Source organism: Rhopilema esculentum, chromosome 21 (genome assembly GCF_057945365.1).
Source record: "Rhopilema esculentum isolate cy_ngs chromosome 21, ASM5794536v1, whole genome shotgun sequence".
Lineage (NCBI taxonomy): Eukaryota > Metazoa > Cnidaria > Scyphozoa > Rhizostomeae > Rhizostomatidae > Rhopilema > Rhopilema esculentum.
The window spans coordinates 4,190,318-4,210,572 of NC_142835.1; the positions used below are offsets into that span (position 1 = coordinate 4,190,318).

Consider the following 20,255-nt stretch of genomic DNA (forward strand, 5'->3'; position numbering starts at 1 on the left):
ATTAGTGCTGTCGGAACGAAATTTATATTGGGGGGGCTGCCCATTGTTTTGCTCCCATTCAGTACACTGTTATAAAAGGAAATATGTAATACAGTTGCAAGGCTTCTGACGAAGGGCTAACTGGGGGCCACGCCCCTCCACATTTATGCAAAACAACAGAGCTTTGTTAAACCTTTTGTTATGATCATAAAAATCTTCTTTGGCCCCCTCCCACTTTTCAATCTGCGCTGTAGCCCATGCTTTGACAATTATTGGGGGACCAACCCGCCCCGCTTCCGACGGCCCTGTAGAGCTACCATAAATCCTCGAATTGCCCCCCTGAAAAAGCCCCTCTCGAATAAGCCCCCACTCTAAAACTACAAATTGTCGATAAGCTCCCACATCCCTCGAATAAGCCCCCACTGCTAACGTAAATTCTCAAATTGGACCCCTCAATTTGATGATTTTTGCCATCTGAGGTTGCCTATGGCGTTTTATTGAATTACCACAACAAATTAATACTTTTTGCAGTAATTAATTAAATGCTCGTAAAGAAATTTCTACTAAAATAAATGAAGTCTTTTAATTATGTCTTGTTAACGTCTACAATAATTTTATACCCCCCCCCCCCTCGTATAAGCCCCCCTCAAATAAGCCCCCATCCAAAAATATCAAAAATAAATAAGCCCCCAGGGGGCTAATTCGAGGATTTACGGTATTGCGTGTAGGCTTGATTATTGCTGTCTACTAATTTCAGATACATGCTGGAGAATGCTTTTTGAACAATCTCACATTTCGCATAATTATTGAAGAATTTTCAATACACTACTCTGCAACTTCTATACTCAGAAAACAATGAAGATAGGCCATCACAGTTGAGTTTTGAGCATTTACATATATTTACTGGCTCCTATGTTTACCAACTGCCTGTTATTAAATAATTTCAAAGCCACAGCTTTTCAAAGTTGCGTTCGAGAGAAGACATCCATTGTCTAGGCACGTTCACTTGTCTCTCGGCGTGATAACGGTTACGGGCACGTGTCATAATTAGTGAAAGCTCCTCCGCCCGTCTTGGCTTGTTAGATTTCCTAGCATTCAAAGCCTTTCAAAGCCAAAAATCATTGCAGGCTCTTGAAGAAAAACTCTCATATTGTCTATGCACCTTAAGAGAGTAAATAAACAGAAATTAAACCATTTCCAGTGTGTTGAATTGAACCAACGTGGAACAACGTTGAGGACGGCTCTCCCAGTAGAGGCTGCGCGCAAACGAGACAGAACTTTTTAAGCGTCATTTGCATACAAAAGTTATTGCAGTGTTCAGCCGGGGAAGGAAGAGAAAAAAGTTTCACCAGTGTTTGGAAAATGTCAGCTTCCATTGCCAGCTAACTGTTTTCTTTTATAAATAGCAACATGAAGGCTCTTTGTGCAACTGGCAAGAAGAAGGAATTACAGTGTTGTGGAAACGGTGACACAACTTCGTGTTGCGATTATCCCTTCATCGCCACCGATTCCGCAAAATGCAGCCCTGTAGAACCGAAATCTGTATTTTCTGGACCAAACTTCAAAGTCGATATCGAATTTAAAGAAGTTGGCTTCGCAGTGAAACTTAAAGGACGTGGTATGAGAGATTTTCCGTTTGATTGTAGCAAAATTTCTTTAGTTAAAAATCGCTTCATGTTTGCAACACGTCCATATCTTTGCCGGTGCTGCACTGTTTTAACTATGTCTTCGAAGATAATATCAATAAAAACGTGTTTCTTTGCCATCGATTGCAGAAATCGTGGCTTTTTCGAAGTCTTTTGTGATAACCTTTAAAAGCTACAACAGTTTTGCTGTTTAGTTAACAATTCCCGCATTTCAACATTTTCTTGGTTCTGCCAGTTAATATAATAATTACTCCTTTAAATCACCAAGCCTGTATGTTCTATTGTTTTCAAACGAAAACAAAACTTTACTTCAAGTGAAACTCGGCCTAAAATTTCTGCGGAATTTTAGAGGTTTTCGTGTGAGCCGATCACGGTTACTAGGCTTATTTTCGCGGTTTAACACTTCAGGTTTCTCACACGACACTGGTACAAGACGATGACGGAAAAACTTTTCGGAGAACGGCGAAATTGAATTTTTTTTTTTAATTTTAGACTCGGTTTTCACTCAATGCGCCCTTGTTGTATTGGTCCTCTGATATTTCGCAACATATTTCGACACCCTTTGATTATCGGTACAAAGGTCTTTTTTGACGTCAATTATCTTTTTGCTGTATCCTAGAGAGATGCAGTCAAAGCTTTTTCGTAAATTTTTTTGACAGATTTGTTTAACAGCGTTGAAGGTTGACAGTGTATGAGGTTTACGGTAGCTGACTTCACTTTGTCTTTGGTTTTTCAATTCTTGCTTTTGGCAGCTTAATTCTAAGAAGCAATGCTAGCTTTCTGAGGCAATCTTTGGAAGCTGTGTTTATACACAACTTGTGGTCAACAAATCTTTGGCCTATCTTAAGTCAATTGTCTACCTACAGTGAAATCTCTTCATTGCATTTTGTATTCCACTCATGCTTATGGTTTTAAAACCAATTCAATTCAAGGTTTGAAACTTCTTCACAGCAAAATTCTCAACTAAAAAGAGTGTCATTGGTTTTTTGTAGTCACCTACTCATAAATCATGTTAGTCCTTTGTGTATTGTTGTATTCTTTTGTATTCTTTCTGTGAAGTTTTTAGTTATTGTATTAGATGCTTGTGTTAATTTTTTTTTCAGTTTTGTTGAAATATTTGTTTTTTGGCTAAACTTGTGTTTCATGGTTACCATTACAGGAAGCTGGTTCTTCAGTTCAGAGGACAAAATAGGTTAGAAATTTCCAAGCTGTCCTATCTTTTGTAGCCTTAGCTTGTCTGACTGTCATTTTTTTACATTTTTAATTTCTATCCTTAAGCTTCCATTGGACAAAACTCCAGCAATGGTTTACTTTAGTGGTTTGATATTTGATACTTTGAGATTTTCTCTGTCTATTGTGGAATTTCTGTGGCTTTTTAATGCTGTGGTTTATCATAACAGTTTATGTACACCAATGTCATTTGAATGGGCACTTTTAAGTGTCTTCTTTCTTGACCAAACACATCTTTAATATATGTCTTTCAATTACATTCAAAAATTCCATAGACCAACCACTATTGCATAGAAGTAAGATTAGTTCTCTGCATTTGTTTCTATTTTCTCTCTTAGTGTTGAGTAATATATCTCTTGAGTCTTGCACATTAATTTCCACATATCAAAATTGACTCTTTAACATATTAAAATTCATTCAAACTTTATGCACAATGATTGCTTAAATATACTTTTGACTCTACAAAATCAAAATCAAATAACAAAATTTGCATGGACTTTTAATATCAATCTGTCACTTTGTTGATGTTTAATCCGTAACTTAAGTGTTTAAACACTTTCTTAGTGATAAAAGCTCTAACTGACATGAAAACATAAACACTGTGGAAGGCACTTGTGTAAAAGTACTGGATTGGAGCTTTTTTCTAAACTTACTTTATTGCCTTTTCAATTCAGATTGTTTTTCTAAGTTGAAGGGCACCCCTTTTCTCATAAGCGTCTACCACTAGTCCCTACTGTTGGTCTCTAGATGATAAATTGCTTTGACATTTTACATTGAATTTTAAAAAATATCATCCAGTTACCAGCAACAAGCTGAAACTAGTCAAGAAAGTTAGTTTTCAAGAATGATTATTATTATAATATATGTATGTCTCAATACCAAAATTTGAGTCTGTCTGGCCTAAATTCTTCTAAAGATATTCATCAAATGAAGATGATAAATCTTCAAGAAGTATAATTAGAAATATCATGATAATCTCAGTAAGAATTTCCCTCCAAAAATGCGATTATCCCTAGTCTTAATCAGGCTGCACCTTATTTGGTTTTCCCAAAAGATCAACTAAGGAAATCTTTGTTATGAATGTCTGCTGATAGAAATTAAGCCTTTCAAACTTAAATATTGATAATAAAATCTTTTACCCAGGGCAATTTATCACCGTTCCATTCTTTATTACTCATTTTTTATTACTAAATAAGAAATTTTGACTTGCTCATCTTTTTTTTTAAAAGTAGTGTAGATTTAAAAGTTAGTGGATTAACCAAATGTACTTTAATTTTGATGTCTGCACTTTATATGTTATGATCTTTTTATTTTGATATCTTTTTTAAGATTTGAAACTTTTTCTGCCAACTCTGCTTATTGCAAAGCATTGTTATGAGTAGATGATATGATTACCTGTCAAAGTAGCGAGATCTCATGATTAATTTTTGTTGCTTCTTGGTTTAAAATGGAATCTAATTTTTATGATAAATTATTTAATTCTCAAATCTTCTAATGTTTACTGTCATTTGAATCTTTAATATTAATCAAAATCATATGATATCATTAAATATCAATCCTGTCACTTGATTTTTGGTAAATCCTAATCCTTAATCTTTAAACTCTGTTTTCTATGAAAATTGATGATCATATAATTTACAATACCATAAGGATAGAGTTGTTAATGCTTTGATGCATATATTGAACAATACAGGGTATTTTCAAACTTAGAACCTTGCTGTTCTATCCATCAAAGCATGTATCTATCTTTCTATTAATCAACTTAATATGATTGATTAACAATCTTTTTTATCAGTAGCATGATCATAAATAATTCATAAATAAGGCATTTTGAGTTATAGATACTCAACAACAGGAAACAAGGCAGGATGTTTTGAAAAATCTGAAACATGCATATATAACTTTAACTTTAACCTTTCATAAACACTAAACAGGCTTTATGTGATAGTTCTTGGTATCTGTATAAAGCATGGATTTTTATTATACAGTTAAAAATCAGGTTTTTTGTCATTGATCAAGAATACATCCAAACAACTTGTCTGAAAGGCCAACATTTGCTTTTGCAGTTGTTAACGAGTTTGATATTCGTCATTTGTTTTTCTTGATCATACCTCTTGCCTTTTTGACATTTTGTTAACTCATCTTTTTACCCATTTTTTAGAAAACAAAGTTATCTTAAACAATGTCAGTGGCAAGTTCCAGAGTGGCGAGCTCACAGCAGTTATTGGACCTTCAGGTAATATTTTATTAAATTCCTCTCAACTTCTTGCATCCAAAGCTTGTATTTCAAGCATATTTTTATGCATCATTCTCTCTAATGCATCATATATTTATGCATCATTTATGCATTTATGCTCTCTAAATAACTTCTGACAAGCATCTTCAAGTAACCTATTTCTTAAAAGCATTGTTTGAAAATGGAATTGAATGCTTGAGTTAAAGTTGATGGTCTTTTCATTGTGTTTCCATGGTAGCAAATTGTAGATTAAAAACATCCCAATCAACAAAAGGTTTGTCCTAATCTCCTTCAGGAATGAATTTGTCATTTTGTTTAAGAAAAGAAGCAGCTGTTTTCAATCAAACTTTTCACCGATTTACATTTCAAAACTGAACAAAGCAATGAGTTTTTATATTCTTATTATATGCAAATCATTTTCATTGTCAATGTTTGAAACTTTGGTTTAAGGATTCTAATGGTTAAGAATCTATGAATACAGTTGTTTAGTGTTTTTAAAGGCTTGTTAAGCTTGGGTGGCCTTTTAATAACACTATATACTTATCTACACAGCTCTACTTTGTTAGTGAAAGAATAATTTCAAGCATTATGATTTCAGGTTCCTTTGCAAATCCTTGTCATGATTTCTTGTTGATGGTTATATAAATAGCTGCTCTTTTACAAAAATGGCAAATAGTTTATATGAATGAATATGTCAATTGTTTGTATCACCACTGTTTTCCATAAAACTTGCCCAAAAGTTATTTCACATGTTTGTCTATGCCAGCTTTTTGTTTTGCAGATAAAACCTGATTTCCAGTAATGTTTCTCATAATGCATAGCTAGGATGTTTTATATGAGCACATCATAAGTAACATTCTTCTAGACAGAAAATCTTTTCGGGAAACAAAATTTTTAACATAGAAAACCTCTTTCTAAAATTAGAACATGAAACACTTTATTCCAAATTATTCCAAATCAGTATAGTTGTTTCACAACCCCAATTCTCTAATCACATGTCTCTTTAATTTGTTGGTTAATTAATGATGGTGCTAGAAACGAAGGGGGCACTAAATGTTCCAAAAAACTCCAAAGCTATTTTTATTGCCTTGTATTGAATAGGAAGCAACGATCGACTCTCTTTTCTGTCAGTCAGGACATCCCACCACCCAACCTGACCCACCCACTGACTTGTGCTTCATACTGATGGCACAAATCAGTATCACACAAGGTTTCGGCACAGGTCCTTATTAGTGAAACAAAGAAAGTTTTGTATAGTAGATGTATCTTTGGGTCAAAGATTTCTTTTGGCTCAGTGTTTAATCTTCAGTGGAGGAACCTAAAAAACCAATGGCTGTATACAGAAGTACAGTATGATCCTGATAACTCAAACCTGACTAGGGGACGATGAATATGGTTCAAGTTGACACATTTTTGCGTTTTCAGAGGTTCAAATGCATTGGGAAGGTGCAAAAGAAGTGCCAAAACAGTTCAAGTTAATGAAATGATCGGGGTTCCGATCTGAAGCGATTTTACTGTCTGTTGTACTCATCTGAATTGAATTCATTCAATGAGGTTGGAAAAAGGTCACGAAATGAGGTTGGAATGAGGTCAAAGATACTTTTGCGTTCTGTTTAAGGGACACCTTTTTGGTCTAAGTTTAGTTTCTTTCGGAAGTTGAATGTCTATGGGTTTCTTGGGAAGGCGTTGGCGTCAATTGCAAGGAATAAATTTTTGATAAAAGAAGTTCCTTTGATTTGACAAATAAGATAATAGCAGAAATAAGCCTCTTCAAACAATAAACATTGTTTTATTTATTGACACAATGCCCTCTCTGTTGATTGCTACGTAAACATTAAGAGTGAAATAAAGAACTAACAAGCACATGATTAAATAAATAAAGCTTTATTTGTAATGATGGCGCGGTAATGAAGATTGAATGGGGCAGTTGGATTCCTTTTCTGTAGTAACGTTAAATGTAAATGCAATTAGTTAATTTCCCCCATTTTCAGGCCTGCCCGGATAAGAAGTTTTGTCTTTAACGATCTCTGATCTTTGAGTCAAAAACACTACCAAAGATCCTATATTTTGTTTATATAGCGGTGCTATTGATAAATTCATTGTTTGCAAATTCACTATACACGATACCAGTTCCAATTGTCGCCCTCGTTTCTTTTCTGCCATTGTTGGTATTGTATTTTCCCGCTTACCTGCTCACCCGCCACGTGAAGCTAAACTGGCGTTCCTATATGTAAGCATGCTGTTTCCATTCGACTTTTCTCCAGAATTTTGCCTTCCTCGCGCCAGTTTATGCACAGGTGGGGCGGCTATTCAAAGTTCCGTTCCAGGGTTCCAGGCACCTCTGCAGTGATGCATCAGACATTACTAGAACAGTAGTTGCTCATTTGCCGTTGCCAGAAGCGTTCGTACGAGGAACACTTGATCTTTTGTTATTGAGGAACACTTCGTCATTTCAAATCTATAAACAATTTTCACTGTGTTCAAACAACAGTAGAGTAGAAGTTCTGCAATTGCTCAGTGAAATATTTGTTTCGTGTCCCCCTTTGCTGCAGCCACCCCAGCCCCTATGTCTCATACGTCCAGGTCCACATTCCCTGTCTGCCCTTAGTCATAACACCTGGATTGTTGATTGTGCATCGTCCCTTTGATCTAACGGATACCATTTTATCTGAAATAAAAACAATTTAAAAACCATGTTTTACCCATGATTTCAAGAACCCTGCCTTGGTCACTTTGCCTTATAACTTTTATCGTCGTGCTTCATAGCTCGTTGTGAGCTTTACCAAAACTCTCTTGATTCTAGAATTGAAAACCCAGTTTATTCCGAAAATATGTACCATTTCAATTCATGTGTACTATTTCATCACATTTTATTGCATAGTCTTTCATACTTCCTTTTGTTAGGTGCTGGGAAATCCACGCTGCTCAATATTCTTGCTGGTTACAAGTAAGATGTTTTCACACATTGAAACTAGATATGAAACTAAAAAGAAGTAGACATGTCTAATTGCTGATTTAGAGGGGTTTAGAGGGGTAGAGGGCATTTAGAGTGCATTAAACAAAGATTCAATATTGTGGCTTTTCGAATAACATGTAACTAATTGACTACTTGAAGATTGGTTGTTTGAAATTCGTGCTCAGGCATGCCTTTTTAAAGTAATGGATAGTTTTCCTCTCAACACTCTTCTGTAATGCCAATATCATATAATATAAATATTGTAACCAAGTTTGTTGCTGAAATGTAAATTTCTCTATAAAAACTAGTGGTCCGTAAATTTTGCTGTCGTTTTAATTTGAATGGTTGACAGAGTGAGAGGATCAATGGTTGATGTACATAGTCCTTCAATTTTAATTTTTAAATGTTTACCTTTTTGTTTAGTTCTCGATCTGCTGAAGGGAAAATCCTTGTGAATGGAGTTAAAAGAGATGCACGGAACTTTAGGAAGATTTCCTGTTATATAATGCAGGATGACATCTTGATGCCGAATTTGACAGTTTTGGAATCAATGATGGTACGTCCTCTCCAAATATTGACCCACCAAATGCAATATTTAGTTCAGAAAGATATAAGGAAATATAATCCTAAAAGCTGTTTTTGCCTGGTGTTACATAATATTTACCAAGCATGAAGGTCACTTACTGTAAAACACATTTTAGGTGACTGCCACCAAGTCAGTAACAAGTAACAGACTATTTTAAACCTTATTAAATGTCTCTATGGTTAGGACAGGAGTAAAAAGGGCCAATCTCCCTACCCACCGATGTCTGACTATTTTGTTGAGGTCACAGTGTCCTTTGATTTCATTCCAACGAAAGGGTTGACTGTAAGACAGTTTCAATTTGCTGCTCGAAGCAAAGCTCCAAAACTTTCGACACTGTTTTTTATAGATCTCATCTTTGAATACCTCCAATCATTCTTGCGCCCCTTATATCACACTGCTAGGGGAGATGTGAGAATTACTTCAGCTACAGAAACCGGAGTGTTTTTGAAATGTAACGAGCTAAAACATGTTGCATGAACATTTCTTGCTTCGACGTAACGTGTTTACATGTCATCAGAATTTACATGTCAGCATTTTGGAGATCGTGTTGTCGCTTTTAAACACTTCAGTTTTTCTTATGCTCGTAAAACGCGTTGTATCTTGTTAGAATTTACACAGTATGTGTGATTGAGATGATGTTTGGGATTGAAAGTAATATAAAAGACGATGTTATAACTTTGAAGATTATGATCAATGTTATCTTGTTATTCTGTTCTCTTTTTAAGTCCTTAAATTAATTAGTTTTCTCCCTAGATTTCAAGGTAAAAGGACTTATCGTTGCTTTTCATGCTTCAATAAATGCAAATATTCATTTGTAAAATTATAAGCAAAGATTAACAATATTCAAGCTAGCTTATCTGCACCTTTGACCATAATCTATAGAATCCTTTGACTTATGTTTGACCGAACTCCGCAGAAAATAACATCTATCCCAATCTATCAAAGCCTCAGATTTCATCAGATTGTTCATCTCATATTTGTTTTTGGACAGAAGTAAAATCATTAAATCAGATTTGCTATTGGGAGGGGCGGTAGGAGATTCTGAAATACCTGGAAAGCAGGGCGAAAAACACCACAGCAATTATCCCGACCCATCCAGGCTTTGGTCTCTTCGACCAAGGGTTGCTGCCGCACTCTATAGGCTTTATTTGGCTTAAAAAGAAATTTTTGCTAGTCTTTGCTTAATTCGAGTTATAGAGCCAACATCAATGGACAATGGGTTTATGCATCTTGCAGACCCAGTCCCCCAAAATGCATGCAAAAATTTATTAGTGTAACTTTTTCTCTTTGGTTAAATCGAAAGCGTCTAAATTAAACTACAACTGTTTTGTGTTTTGAAAATTAACAGGTTTCTGCGAGTCTTCACTTGAAAGAATCAAATTCCAAGGAACAGAAAAAACAAGGGGTAAGTCGACGACAGTAGATGTCATTAGAAGTGTTGATATACGAGATATGAGTTGATATAAAGATTAGATATGAGTTAAAACATTCGAGTAGTCCAAGGTTCATTATGAATTCGAGTCACTTTAGGAGTGGCTGTGTTTTAATGGGTGGCGAGTAAACAGATCTACAGGCTGCACTTCTTCTTAATTTCTCTTTGGTTTTAGGAATACGTCTAGGCATGTTGTGACAGTAAAAAAATCTCAGCCAATGAATTGCATCTGAATTTCCTTATTTGAGTTAGGCCTGGTTCTAACGTCGCACTTCTCATGTGCCGAACCTAACTCTGTTTGGAGCGACACTTGAACATGTTTAGTGCGACTCCAGTTTCAAACGTCGAACATGTCGCGCCAAGTGGGTTTTAGGATTGTTACATGAAGTATCTTGGTTAAGGCGCACAATCTCAAATATTTGTTTGAAACGCATGCGCTCTCCAAGAAAGAAATGAATTCTGTGTAGGAAAATAAATAAAATATAATTATGCATTGAGTTCGGTACATGACAAGTTCGACGCTTGTAACCGTGCCGTGCTGGAGCCGTGCAGCTCGGCAAGCTCTGCCGATCCAAACTAGTCTGCCGCTCCTAACTAAATCTGCCGCACCAAATTGATTCAAACGTCGCGCCCCTCATGTACTTAATTCTCGAGTTAGGTTCGGCACATGAGAAGCGCGACGTTTGAACCAGGCCTTAGAGGTCTTGCTGTATTTGGACGATACTAGTTGTTTTCTGATTGGTATGAAATGTATGTTGAGCTTGAAACATTTGCAACCAATAAACTTATTTAAAGATGAATGCAATCGCTTAAGAAATGTTATTTCAACGTTGAGTTTAGGGTATGTTTTTCAGCAACACGACAATGACGGTTTTAAGTACTCTTTGCTCATTTTTGAGTGACCCAAATAGCTAAACGATATCTGCGCGCCAAATCTGGGTGGGTACTCACCATTTGCCTGTAATTTATAAGCAGTAGGCAGATTTCATGATGAATTATCTATTTAGCCCCTCTTGTTCTTTTTCCCTTGCGCGTATTTCTTTCACATTGCTCCTTTTATAATAAAATGTCTTCTCTAATTCTCGGTTTAGATCCTTGACATTCTCAGTGTTCTCGGTCTCGAAGAAACAGCAGATACTTACTTGCATGAAATTTCTGGAGGTCAAAGGAAAAGATTAGCAATCGCTTTGGAGTTGGTCAACAACCCTCCTGTCATCTTCTTGGATGAACCAACCAGGTATGTTCTTCCTGGTATTAACGCCAATCACGTGGAAAGAGGAAAACAGTGTAAACTGGCATTTTTTGAACAAGCTTTAATATTAGATGGCTGCAGATTCACTTTTTGATAGAAACTTTACCCTTTGTAAACTGAAAAATACTCTGAAATGAAATGAAATTTACAAATATAGAGTAGAAAAAATTAAGATGGTGAAACTACCGGGGTTAATGCTCTTTACCACCTCTTGGTCGCGATTTTTCTGATATTTCTAAAAGTTTCCTCGGAAGTCTGTTCCTACTGCTCCTGAAAAAAGAGATTCTAAACAAGCACTGAATTTAAAGGCCAGTGAAATTTTTACCTCGTCAAGGGCTTCCAACAGAAGAATTATTTCCATTTCTCATTCAACTCTACGTATATGTACTATAAAAAATTCTGAGTTGTTGTCGTTTATTCGACAAAATGAACTTGAAACCGTTTTAAGGTGATTTCTGGAATAGTGGAAGCCTAGGCACACGGTTTCACTTTCATTACGCATTATATACTTAATTACATTATATATATTGTCTAGATAAACAACATAACGAGAATGAGACATAAACATAAACATATAATTAACAACATATTGCTAAATTTACAATTCATAACAGCATGAAACTAAGGTTTAAAATGAAAATAAATCACAAATTTGCTTACTTCGTCAAGAGAAAATTTGCCAAAAATCTCTCGTTCATTTTTATTTATTTGACCTGTGTGATTGATCTTCCATATATTACTCAACAAATACAAGATAGAGATTGTACGGGGCTTTTGACATCTAGGGCCGTTCAGTTTCTGTTTCAAAGTTTTAATAAGATAGTTCTAATTAAGGAATTTTGTTGGCTTTTCCATTGTCGATGTTTTTAGTGACCCAGCAGTTTTGGCTATATCATTGCAGTGTATTTTATGCGGCTCTGAAAATGTTTAAAATTAAATTCACTTGTTCTTGGTTTTAAATAAACCACATGCAAAGACCCGTTCCATGGTTGTTCCTGCTTGTATTCCGCCCATGTTTTCATCCCTTATAATCATGTTTCAATGGAAAACAGAATCGGTTGTCAAAACATGCAAAAGTTGTCAAAACAACTACCCTCCGTAAAGCCTAGGCTCCAACTGGAATTGTTTGCATTCGACTGCCAGGCAATTGTGAACGAAGTAGTACATTTGTAACGCCAATTTCATGTAACGAACGGCCAAATCCATCTATTGGTCTTTGAGTAAAAGCACAAATTCTAAATTAAGTAGATTTTTCAATTTTGATGTTTTATTATTCTATAATGAAAAGTGGTGGAATTCCCTCACAGGCAATGTTGCTGAGTCAACCACGACCTTATCTTTATGCAGACCACTAATTTTTTCTCTCAGCGTTTTGCTTTTCAGACTTGGTTTACATCAGTGGGTTTCCAAGGGTAACTGCAAGCATTTTTCGCACTTATACCCCTTGTCAACACAAAAACGTTGAATCTATGATTAAAGGGGCTTCAAGAGCCAAACCTTTGTAAATGCAATATTTATTGAGCCAACAAATTTTCGTGCCGATGAAAAGCTTGTTTTTTCATTTGGAGTTAACGCGATCTTGTGAAAATACATCCGTGTAGGCATGGCTTTCAAGGGGATACCACGATTAAGTCACTTATTAATTTGCTCATAATCAAATTTGCCCTCCTCGGGAGTGGCTGAAGTTGAGGGTACGATGTTGATAAGCAAAAGATTATACAGCCTCATTGAGGCTTCTTGGCTTCCTGTTTTCAAACTGAAATAGGTTGTTGTCAGTTTGTTGGTTAACGCATTGATGAGATACGTGCCACCTCTGATGCGAAAGCTCCTAAGATTTAGGCCCACCGCCGACCAGTCGGACTGTAAAGCCATTCTAGTCCTTTAAGTATTTGACCATGTTTTCAACTCTTGACTGAGTCGGTCGTTTAGACTGCCATAGATGCCCTTATTTTTTCATTAATGTGATGAACAAAGACCCTTAAAAACGATATCCATTCGAAATTTTATATCATAACCCAAAAACCCATTCACAGCCGAGCAGATTCGTAATCTTATCAACCATACTACCGAAAATTGTCTCTAACCAAATGACTGAATGATTTGTTCTCGCATTTTAGCGGCCTCGACAGTTTGTCCGCGTACCAATGCATCAGTTTGATGAAAACCTTGGCAAAAGGTGGCAGAACAGTCATCTGTACTATTCACCAACCCAGTGCAAAGCTCTTTGAAATGTTTGATAAGGTAATATATCTTGGCATTTATGCCTGTTTGCTACTTTAATTTCGCACATATTATAAGTGTTAGTTGATTGGCGCTTTGTATTCATGAAAACCACACTAAGTTATAATGAAGCATTGTAGTAGCAAAGTAAAGTCATTTTCTTAAATCACAACTTGCCTCTTTAAGCAAAGTCTTTAGATTTTGCCGCTAGATTTTCCTTCAAAATTGAATGAATTATTAAAGAAAAAACGTAAAGCTTCTTGGCTGATACACTTTCGTTACTCTCCACGAAAAAGCTATGTTGCTAGTTTCGAAGATCAACGACAGATCTTATTGGTAATTTCTAAATGGCATTTATCTCTTATCTTTTATATCCTGGAATAGCCAGTAGTTTTTTTGAAGCTACTTATAGCTTATCTTGGGTTAACGATAAGTCAAGCTGGTACCTGAATGACCTATTCTGTTTTTTAGCTGTATATCTTGACAAGCGGTCAATGTATCTACAGTGGATCATTAAACGATCTTTTGCCATATATGGAATCTCAAGGCTTGCGCTGCCCAAAGTACCACAATCCTGCAGATTTTGGTATGATACCAGTGGCTTGTTTTTTTTAAAGTTCGACTCTGTCCATCACGGATCGCAAACTTCCCTTGTTGAAATGCCCATCCTATTTTCTGTTTCTCTACCACTGCAGCCTATAATCTTCTAGGATTCATACATTTCATTCATAACCGCTTTAGATATTCTACAAACAGTTGAATGTTTGTATGAATTGATGTATAATTTTCATTTTAATCTATAATGCCCTGTAGATGTTAACTAGAATACGCATTTTAAGTAGAATCTCCACTGACTCCCAGCTACAATCAGATTTTTCAATATCTAAACATAAGTCAAATTTTTCACCTAATATTCCATTCGCTGTAAAGATGTCGCTCAAAACCATTAGCCGACAGGTAGAAGCTAGACCCTCGTATAACGGACTCTATTTATGCAGTAAACTTCATAAAGCAACTTGCAGACCGAATTATGGAAGTTTTGAGTCACCACTGAGTCAGTTTGAATAAAAACATTGAGTCAGTTTGAATAAGAAAGTAATCCTTAGGTAATTTGAATGGATGTGATTTCACATTAATAAAACCGAAAACAAATTTTGTTAACAATAATGTTATAAAAGTGTTCCATGTTAACAATACTTCACCCTTGTCCGATCGTAAACAGGATGAACGACTACCATCCTCCATCTACTTGCCCCCTCTTATTTTTCTCGAAAATTCATATTTTGTTTATTATGTTAACTAGTCATTGAGGTAGCTTCAGGAGAGTATGGTGATGTCACAAACCATTTGGTAAAATCTTGGAAAATTCAGGAGAAGAAGAACGAGCTTGCCGAGATGGAAAAGCAAATACACTCACAGGATGCGGAGTCAAAGTACGACAAAAGCTTCGCACTGCCCGCCGTTGTGACGTACATGCCAGGAAAATGTACGAGCGTAACGTCAAGCTCAGAAAGTTTATTGGATGTGGTCAGTCAAACAACACAGGTTGGTCATGGTTGTATAATTCTGATTTCATAGCCTGCTGAAAAATTCAAAGTGGCTTGAAAGGAAGTTATGGTCGAAAAGTCTTGCTGATCTGAGCTTTCGGTAGAAATCAAACGCTTAGCCGGTGGTTGTGTTATCACTTCAAAATTATTTGTGTTTTGAGGCTTTGTTTTTAGGCTAGACTTTTGAATATTGTTGATAAGTTAAATAATTCAGTGTACGAGTCAAGTTTATGTAAGCCAAGTTAGTTTATTTTAGAACATTGTTTATCTCTTAACTTTTTCCTCCTGTATTTAGCCTTCAAAATTTATAGTAACAGATACCGGTAAATATTACCCTAAAAATGTTCCCCGGAGGTAATACATGTCGGCAAAGAAATATCTTAGTTATGCTTGGGTGTCGAACAGTACCGAATGTCGGTTTTGAGATCTGCAATACCGAATGTCGGTTTTGAAATCTGCAGTACCGAATATCGGTTTTGAGATCTGCAGTACCGAATGTTGGTTTTGAGATCTGCAATACCGAAAGTCGGTTTTGAGATCTGCATTACCGAATGTAGGTTTTGAGATCTGCAATACCGAATGTCGGTTTTGAGATCTGCAATACCGAATGTCGGTTTTGAGATCTGCAGTACCGAATGTCGGTTTTGAGATCTGCATTACCGAATGTAGGTTTTGAGAACTGCAGTACCGAATGTCGGTTTTGAGATCTGAAATACCGAATGTCGACCAGAATTTCAAGGACTGTGTACCCCTTAACACTGGCCCTACGGTTTGAACACGTTTCTATACACGTTTGAATACCTTTTCTATACAAATTCATGTTTTTGAACCATCCATTCTTTCTTTTATTTGGCAGTTCTCGGTGCTGATCAAGCGTTCCATGGTTTCAATTTTCCGCGATCGCATGTTTACTCATCTCCGTCTCATCTCTACAATCGCTGTCGCTTTTCTCATCGGACTTTTGTATTACAAAATTGGGAACAATGGGGACAAAGTCATCAACAACACAGGATGCCTGTTCTTTTCAATGCTGTTTCTAATGTTCATTGCATTGATGCCAACTGTGCTTACATGTAAGTCGTGCATTTCAAGGTCAAGTCTGTTTCGTAAATAGATGTCGTTTATGCTAAGTTAGAGTCTCAGTTAAAACCTTGTGGTTCCAAAGATGAAGGACCTTTTCTTTTTTGATTTAATCAATAATTAGGCCAAAGTGGCCCATCTATCACTACCTGATAGCATTGTGTGAAAACAACATATTGAAACAGATTAAGGTTGTTATAGTAAGAAACAAAAGTGTAGCCCATGATCTGTCTCATGCTTGCCATACTTGACTTATACTGTATAAGCAAGTCACTTTTGATAACGAAAACTGTTAAAAAACTAACTCACTGTGCAATCCCACTTTGCACAGCCTATGATTAACCCATACCACACATGTATAAATTTTTATGTGTGCAATTTTATCACACATTTCTATGTTTGCTGTTGAGGTATTGAACAAACTACCACAACCAAGGCTATTTTCATCCTAGCAAAAACGCAGCCAGACATACTAAGATTTCATTCCCTTGTATTTATGTTTTAGTTCCTTTGGAAAAACTTGTGTTCATCAGAGAGCATTTGAATAATTGGTACAGTCTGAAATCATACTATTTGGCAAAGACGATGGCTGACTTACCCTTTCAGGTAAATTTAGATATTACTCAAAGGAATTTGTGCTCAAGTCACACACTGCAATTTTTCTGTCGTGTTTTGTTGCTGTTTCATGTAGGAAAGATAATTACTTTACAACGAATAATCCTTGCCGTGTTCCTGGCTCTGTTCTTGCCATTGGAAAACAACTGCTCCTCTTTAATTTCTTGTGTAAAGCATAATTCCAAGTAGAAAATGCACGCTAACAAAAAATGTTAGATTCTGCCAAAGGCTATATTCATCTCTTTCTGTCTATGATTTGGCACTATCATAAACTACTTGTAATTTTACTTCTTTTTATTTTACAAATACCTATTACATTTTCTTTGTCTTATTAATACACCAATCTTTTTTCACCCATAGATAATACTTCCTGCCCTGTATTGTACAATTATCTACTTCATGACAAATCAGCCCAAAGAGCCAGAGAGATTCGTCCAGTTTTTAGTCATAACGATTCTCACATGCCTTGTCTCCCAGTCAATCGGCCTCCTTCTTGGGGCAGTCGCACCAAGTGTTCCCGTACGTATACATTCAATTTTTTCAATTCCCTCAAACAGACTTTATTCTCTGATGTTTCTTGTTTGCAGTCTAATTTAAAACTTCAGTTATTTAACTTCAGATCAATGCAAATGTATCTCCAAAACCTTTTCTTCCTTCCTTTATGGAAACATTCTCAAAATGTTTCAGTTTTTCTTTTTGTTTATCTATTTCTCCTCTCTTCAATCATGCCTGCCATTTTCTTATCTCTAAATTTTTTCTCTTATTTTTTCTTTCGCAATTCCTTAATACTGTTGATAGACTATCTTTTATAAGATTCCTCTGCATTTACTTATTATAAACTGTTTACACGCGTTTTTCTACCTCATTTGTTTTTCTAGAAATATTTCACAAGGTGTCAATTTTTCGTAGACTGCAGTATTCGTTGCTCCAGTTACAGGGATACCAGTGCTGTTATTTAGTGGCTTTTTCGTGAACTTTGACACCATCCCCACGTACATGCAGTGGCTCACCTATATTTCATTTGCAAGGTACAGCTGGGAAGGAACGATTGTAGCCATATATGGCAATAATCGGGGCTCTCTCGATTGTGACAAACCGAGATGCATCTTCAAGAGCAGTCAAGAGGTATTAGAGGCAATGGACGTCAGTGAGGATGCATTGTTTCTTGACAATGCCAAATTCCATTTTGACTGCATTGTATTGGGCTTCTTTTTTATAAGCCTAAGGTTGATAACGTACCTTGTCTTAAGGTATAAAGTAAAATCAACGACTAGTTAAATCGATAGGTGTGAAATCGAGGGTTGTAGATCGATTTTCGTTGAGATTCGTTTGGTCTGGGATGAAAGCTAGTAGTTTGGATCAAATGGAATGACATGCCAGTGAGAGGTAATACATCTCCTTGCAACAGAGCGTTGCCAAGATCGTAGCATGTAAAGTGCGATCCAGTTTGAATAGGGTCTAAAGCTTTTACTCTTGCTGCCAAATCACGTTTATAACACGATGCCGATCCATTATAATTTTGAACATCAGTAAGTGAACTTCGAAGTGTTTTGGTCGCCTTTTAGATCACAAATTTCATCCACTTGAAAGGCTCAGAGAAATATTTTTGCGCAGGTCGTATTATTATGCAAGATTTACTAACACAGGAGCACGTAAACACTCTTGATTTAAAATGAGATTTAAGAGCTAGAATAAATTTATTTATACCCTACAGTCATTTGGTTATGGATGATTCCGCCTTGAGCTACAGTCACATGATAAGGCCTATCAATCAATCCGAAATCCTCGGTTTGCATCTTGTGTTTTAAAATGCCATATTCTGAGAGTGCTGCACCAATCAACCTAATATAATACTCGTATTCACACTTTAAATACATTAAGTATAATAGAAGACTTGTTTTATTTTTCAAGACTGCATATTGAAACTTTTCTTTTATTTACATTAAAGAGGAAAATCTCATACATCTCTTTTGTATTTTTGCTAAAATTTTGCAAATTATGTTACTACCGTCAGGTACAACATACAGTTTTTCGTATTGAATATACAAGATACAATTTTGAAGTGATCTTCTGTTTTGAGAAAACATAAATTATTGTTTTTGAATACCTTCGAGGTTTTGCCTCCATATTAACGAATGCACATTTTGAAGACGACAATTTTGCTACTGCCAAGTTTAATATGACCTCTCTAAGTTTAGTGTGAAAACTAAATTTGCAAAATTTTGTGAAACATTTGGAAAGTTTCTGCCTGACGAATGTTTATGGATACCACTGTTTTATGAAAGTATAATGCAAGCTTACTTTTGCCAAGTGTCAATTGACCTTTCATGGGACTCTTGACAACAAAATTTTGTGTCTTGACCCTGGACTAATCCTCTTTGCTGTGTGGCAGGGTGGTTTTTACATGTTTTCATTTCCAATTTATAAAATGTTTGTCCACACCAACATTTCAGTCTTGATTTCGCATTGTAAAATTACGAATGTAATATCCTCAAGTTGAGTTTCTGTAGACCTCAACTTTAAAAACAGAGGGTTGTTTAATTTTTCACTGTTGTTTAAATGTATAATGAGCAATATGATTGTATTGAGTTTTTAAATTTTACCTAATAGATTAGAAATCGTGCAAAGCGAAGTGGTCGTTTTTTTGTGAGCCTTTTCACCTGGTGTTAAAAACGTAATTTATCGCATCACTAAATTTGTTTTTATCCGAATAAAAGTTACAAGGACATACGGAGGTTACAGAACGATGCCGCAAGGAGCATGAAAATACGTCTGTAAATTGAGAGTGGTTAAAAATTTGAAGTTATTGAGAAAACCACAGAGAGTGAGGCAGTGTATCACGCCAACTATGACCAGTGTTGTAGTCGAAGTTGATCATGAGAAGTGGAAGGGGAATAGAAGGAGGTCCAGGTCCTCGGGGAGGGGGAAGGGGAACTAAGCACTTTTGACGTGCCGGAGACGTGCCCTTTTGGTTAAAAAAATTGGACCTATAATTCCGTACATGTCTGAAAAAATGTAACCCATAATTCCGCAAAGCAAATAAAATTTTTAAAGCACAACAAAATCATCAAACAATTTGCATGTACTTGGCCCCAAAATCTCGATATTACACATTTCATACTTTCATTTCTAACTGGACATTCATTTTGTTAATGCTGAATCTCCCTCCTTATACCTTTTTTTTCAAAATGATACCCATAATTCTGCATGCTTCTTCAAATGGTACCCATAGTTCGGCACATATCTCAAAAGCTGATACCGATAATTCCGCACTTTTCAGAAAAAGGTACCCCTAAATAATGGCACGTCCACGTACTTTCAAACGTGTTAATAAAGGCACCCTCCCCCCGAGTTCAGGGCTTTAACTCGAAAAGGGCCACCCCCTTATATGTCAGTGTCCTATCTTTTAAATGTCCCTAAAAGACATAAAACTGTAAAACCTTATTGTGGTATAAGTAAAAAGTCTTGAAATTTGA

General features: G+C 36.0%; 1 protein-coding gene across 2 annotated transcripts; it reads left to right on the plus strand.

Annotated features, from left to right (window-relative positions):
• Positions 1–1,254: 1,254 nt before the first annotated feature.
• Positions 1,255–19,411, plus strand: LOC135684466 (ATP-binding cassette sub-family G member 4). 2 transcript variants are annotated; one of them, XM_065200041.2, is made up of 14 exons: positions 1,255–1,597; positions 2,785–2,817; positions 5,017–5,091; positions 7,996–8,038; positions 8,471–8,603; positions 9,982–10,038; positions 11,157–11,302; positions 13,435–13,558; positions 14,009–14,123; positions 14,841–15,082; positions 15,941–16,157; positions 16,670–16,770; positions 17,140–17,298; positions 17,689–19,411. In XM_065200041.2, exons 1-14 carry the CDS (start codon positions 1,390–1,392, stop codon positions 18,055–18,057), a joined length of 2,022 nt encoding a protein of 673 aa, XP_065056113.2. In that variant the 5' UTR covers positions 1,255–1,389; the 3' UTR covers positions 18,058–19,411. The 2 variants fall into 2 exon arrangements, with proteins under 2 accessions (XP_065056113.2, XP_065056114.2); XM_065200042.2 differs by lacking the exon at positions 2,785–2,817 and having other exon boundaries at positions 1,256–1,597.
• The last annotated feature ends 844 nt before the right edge of the window (positions 19,412–20,255 follow it).

What these genes read in the sequence shown, in the direction of transcription:
- LOC135684466 (XM_065200041.2), top strand. Translation starts at nt 1,390, where the DNA reads ATGAAGGCTCTTTGTGCAACTGGCAAGAAGAAGGAATTACAGTGTTGT. An exon ending in AGGAACAGAAAAAACAAGGG is followed by an intron (nt 10,039 to 11,156) that starts GTAAGTCGACGA and finishes TTCTCGGTTTAG; the next exon opens with ATCCTTGACATTCTCAGTGT. An exon ending in TGGTCAGTCAAACAACACAG is followed by an intron (nt 15,083 to 15,940) that starts GTTGGTCATGGT and finishes TTTATTTGGCAG; the next exon opens with TTCTCGGTGCTGATCAAGCG.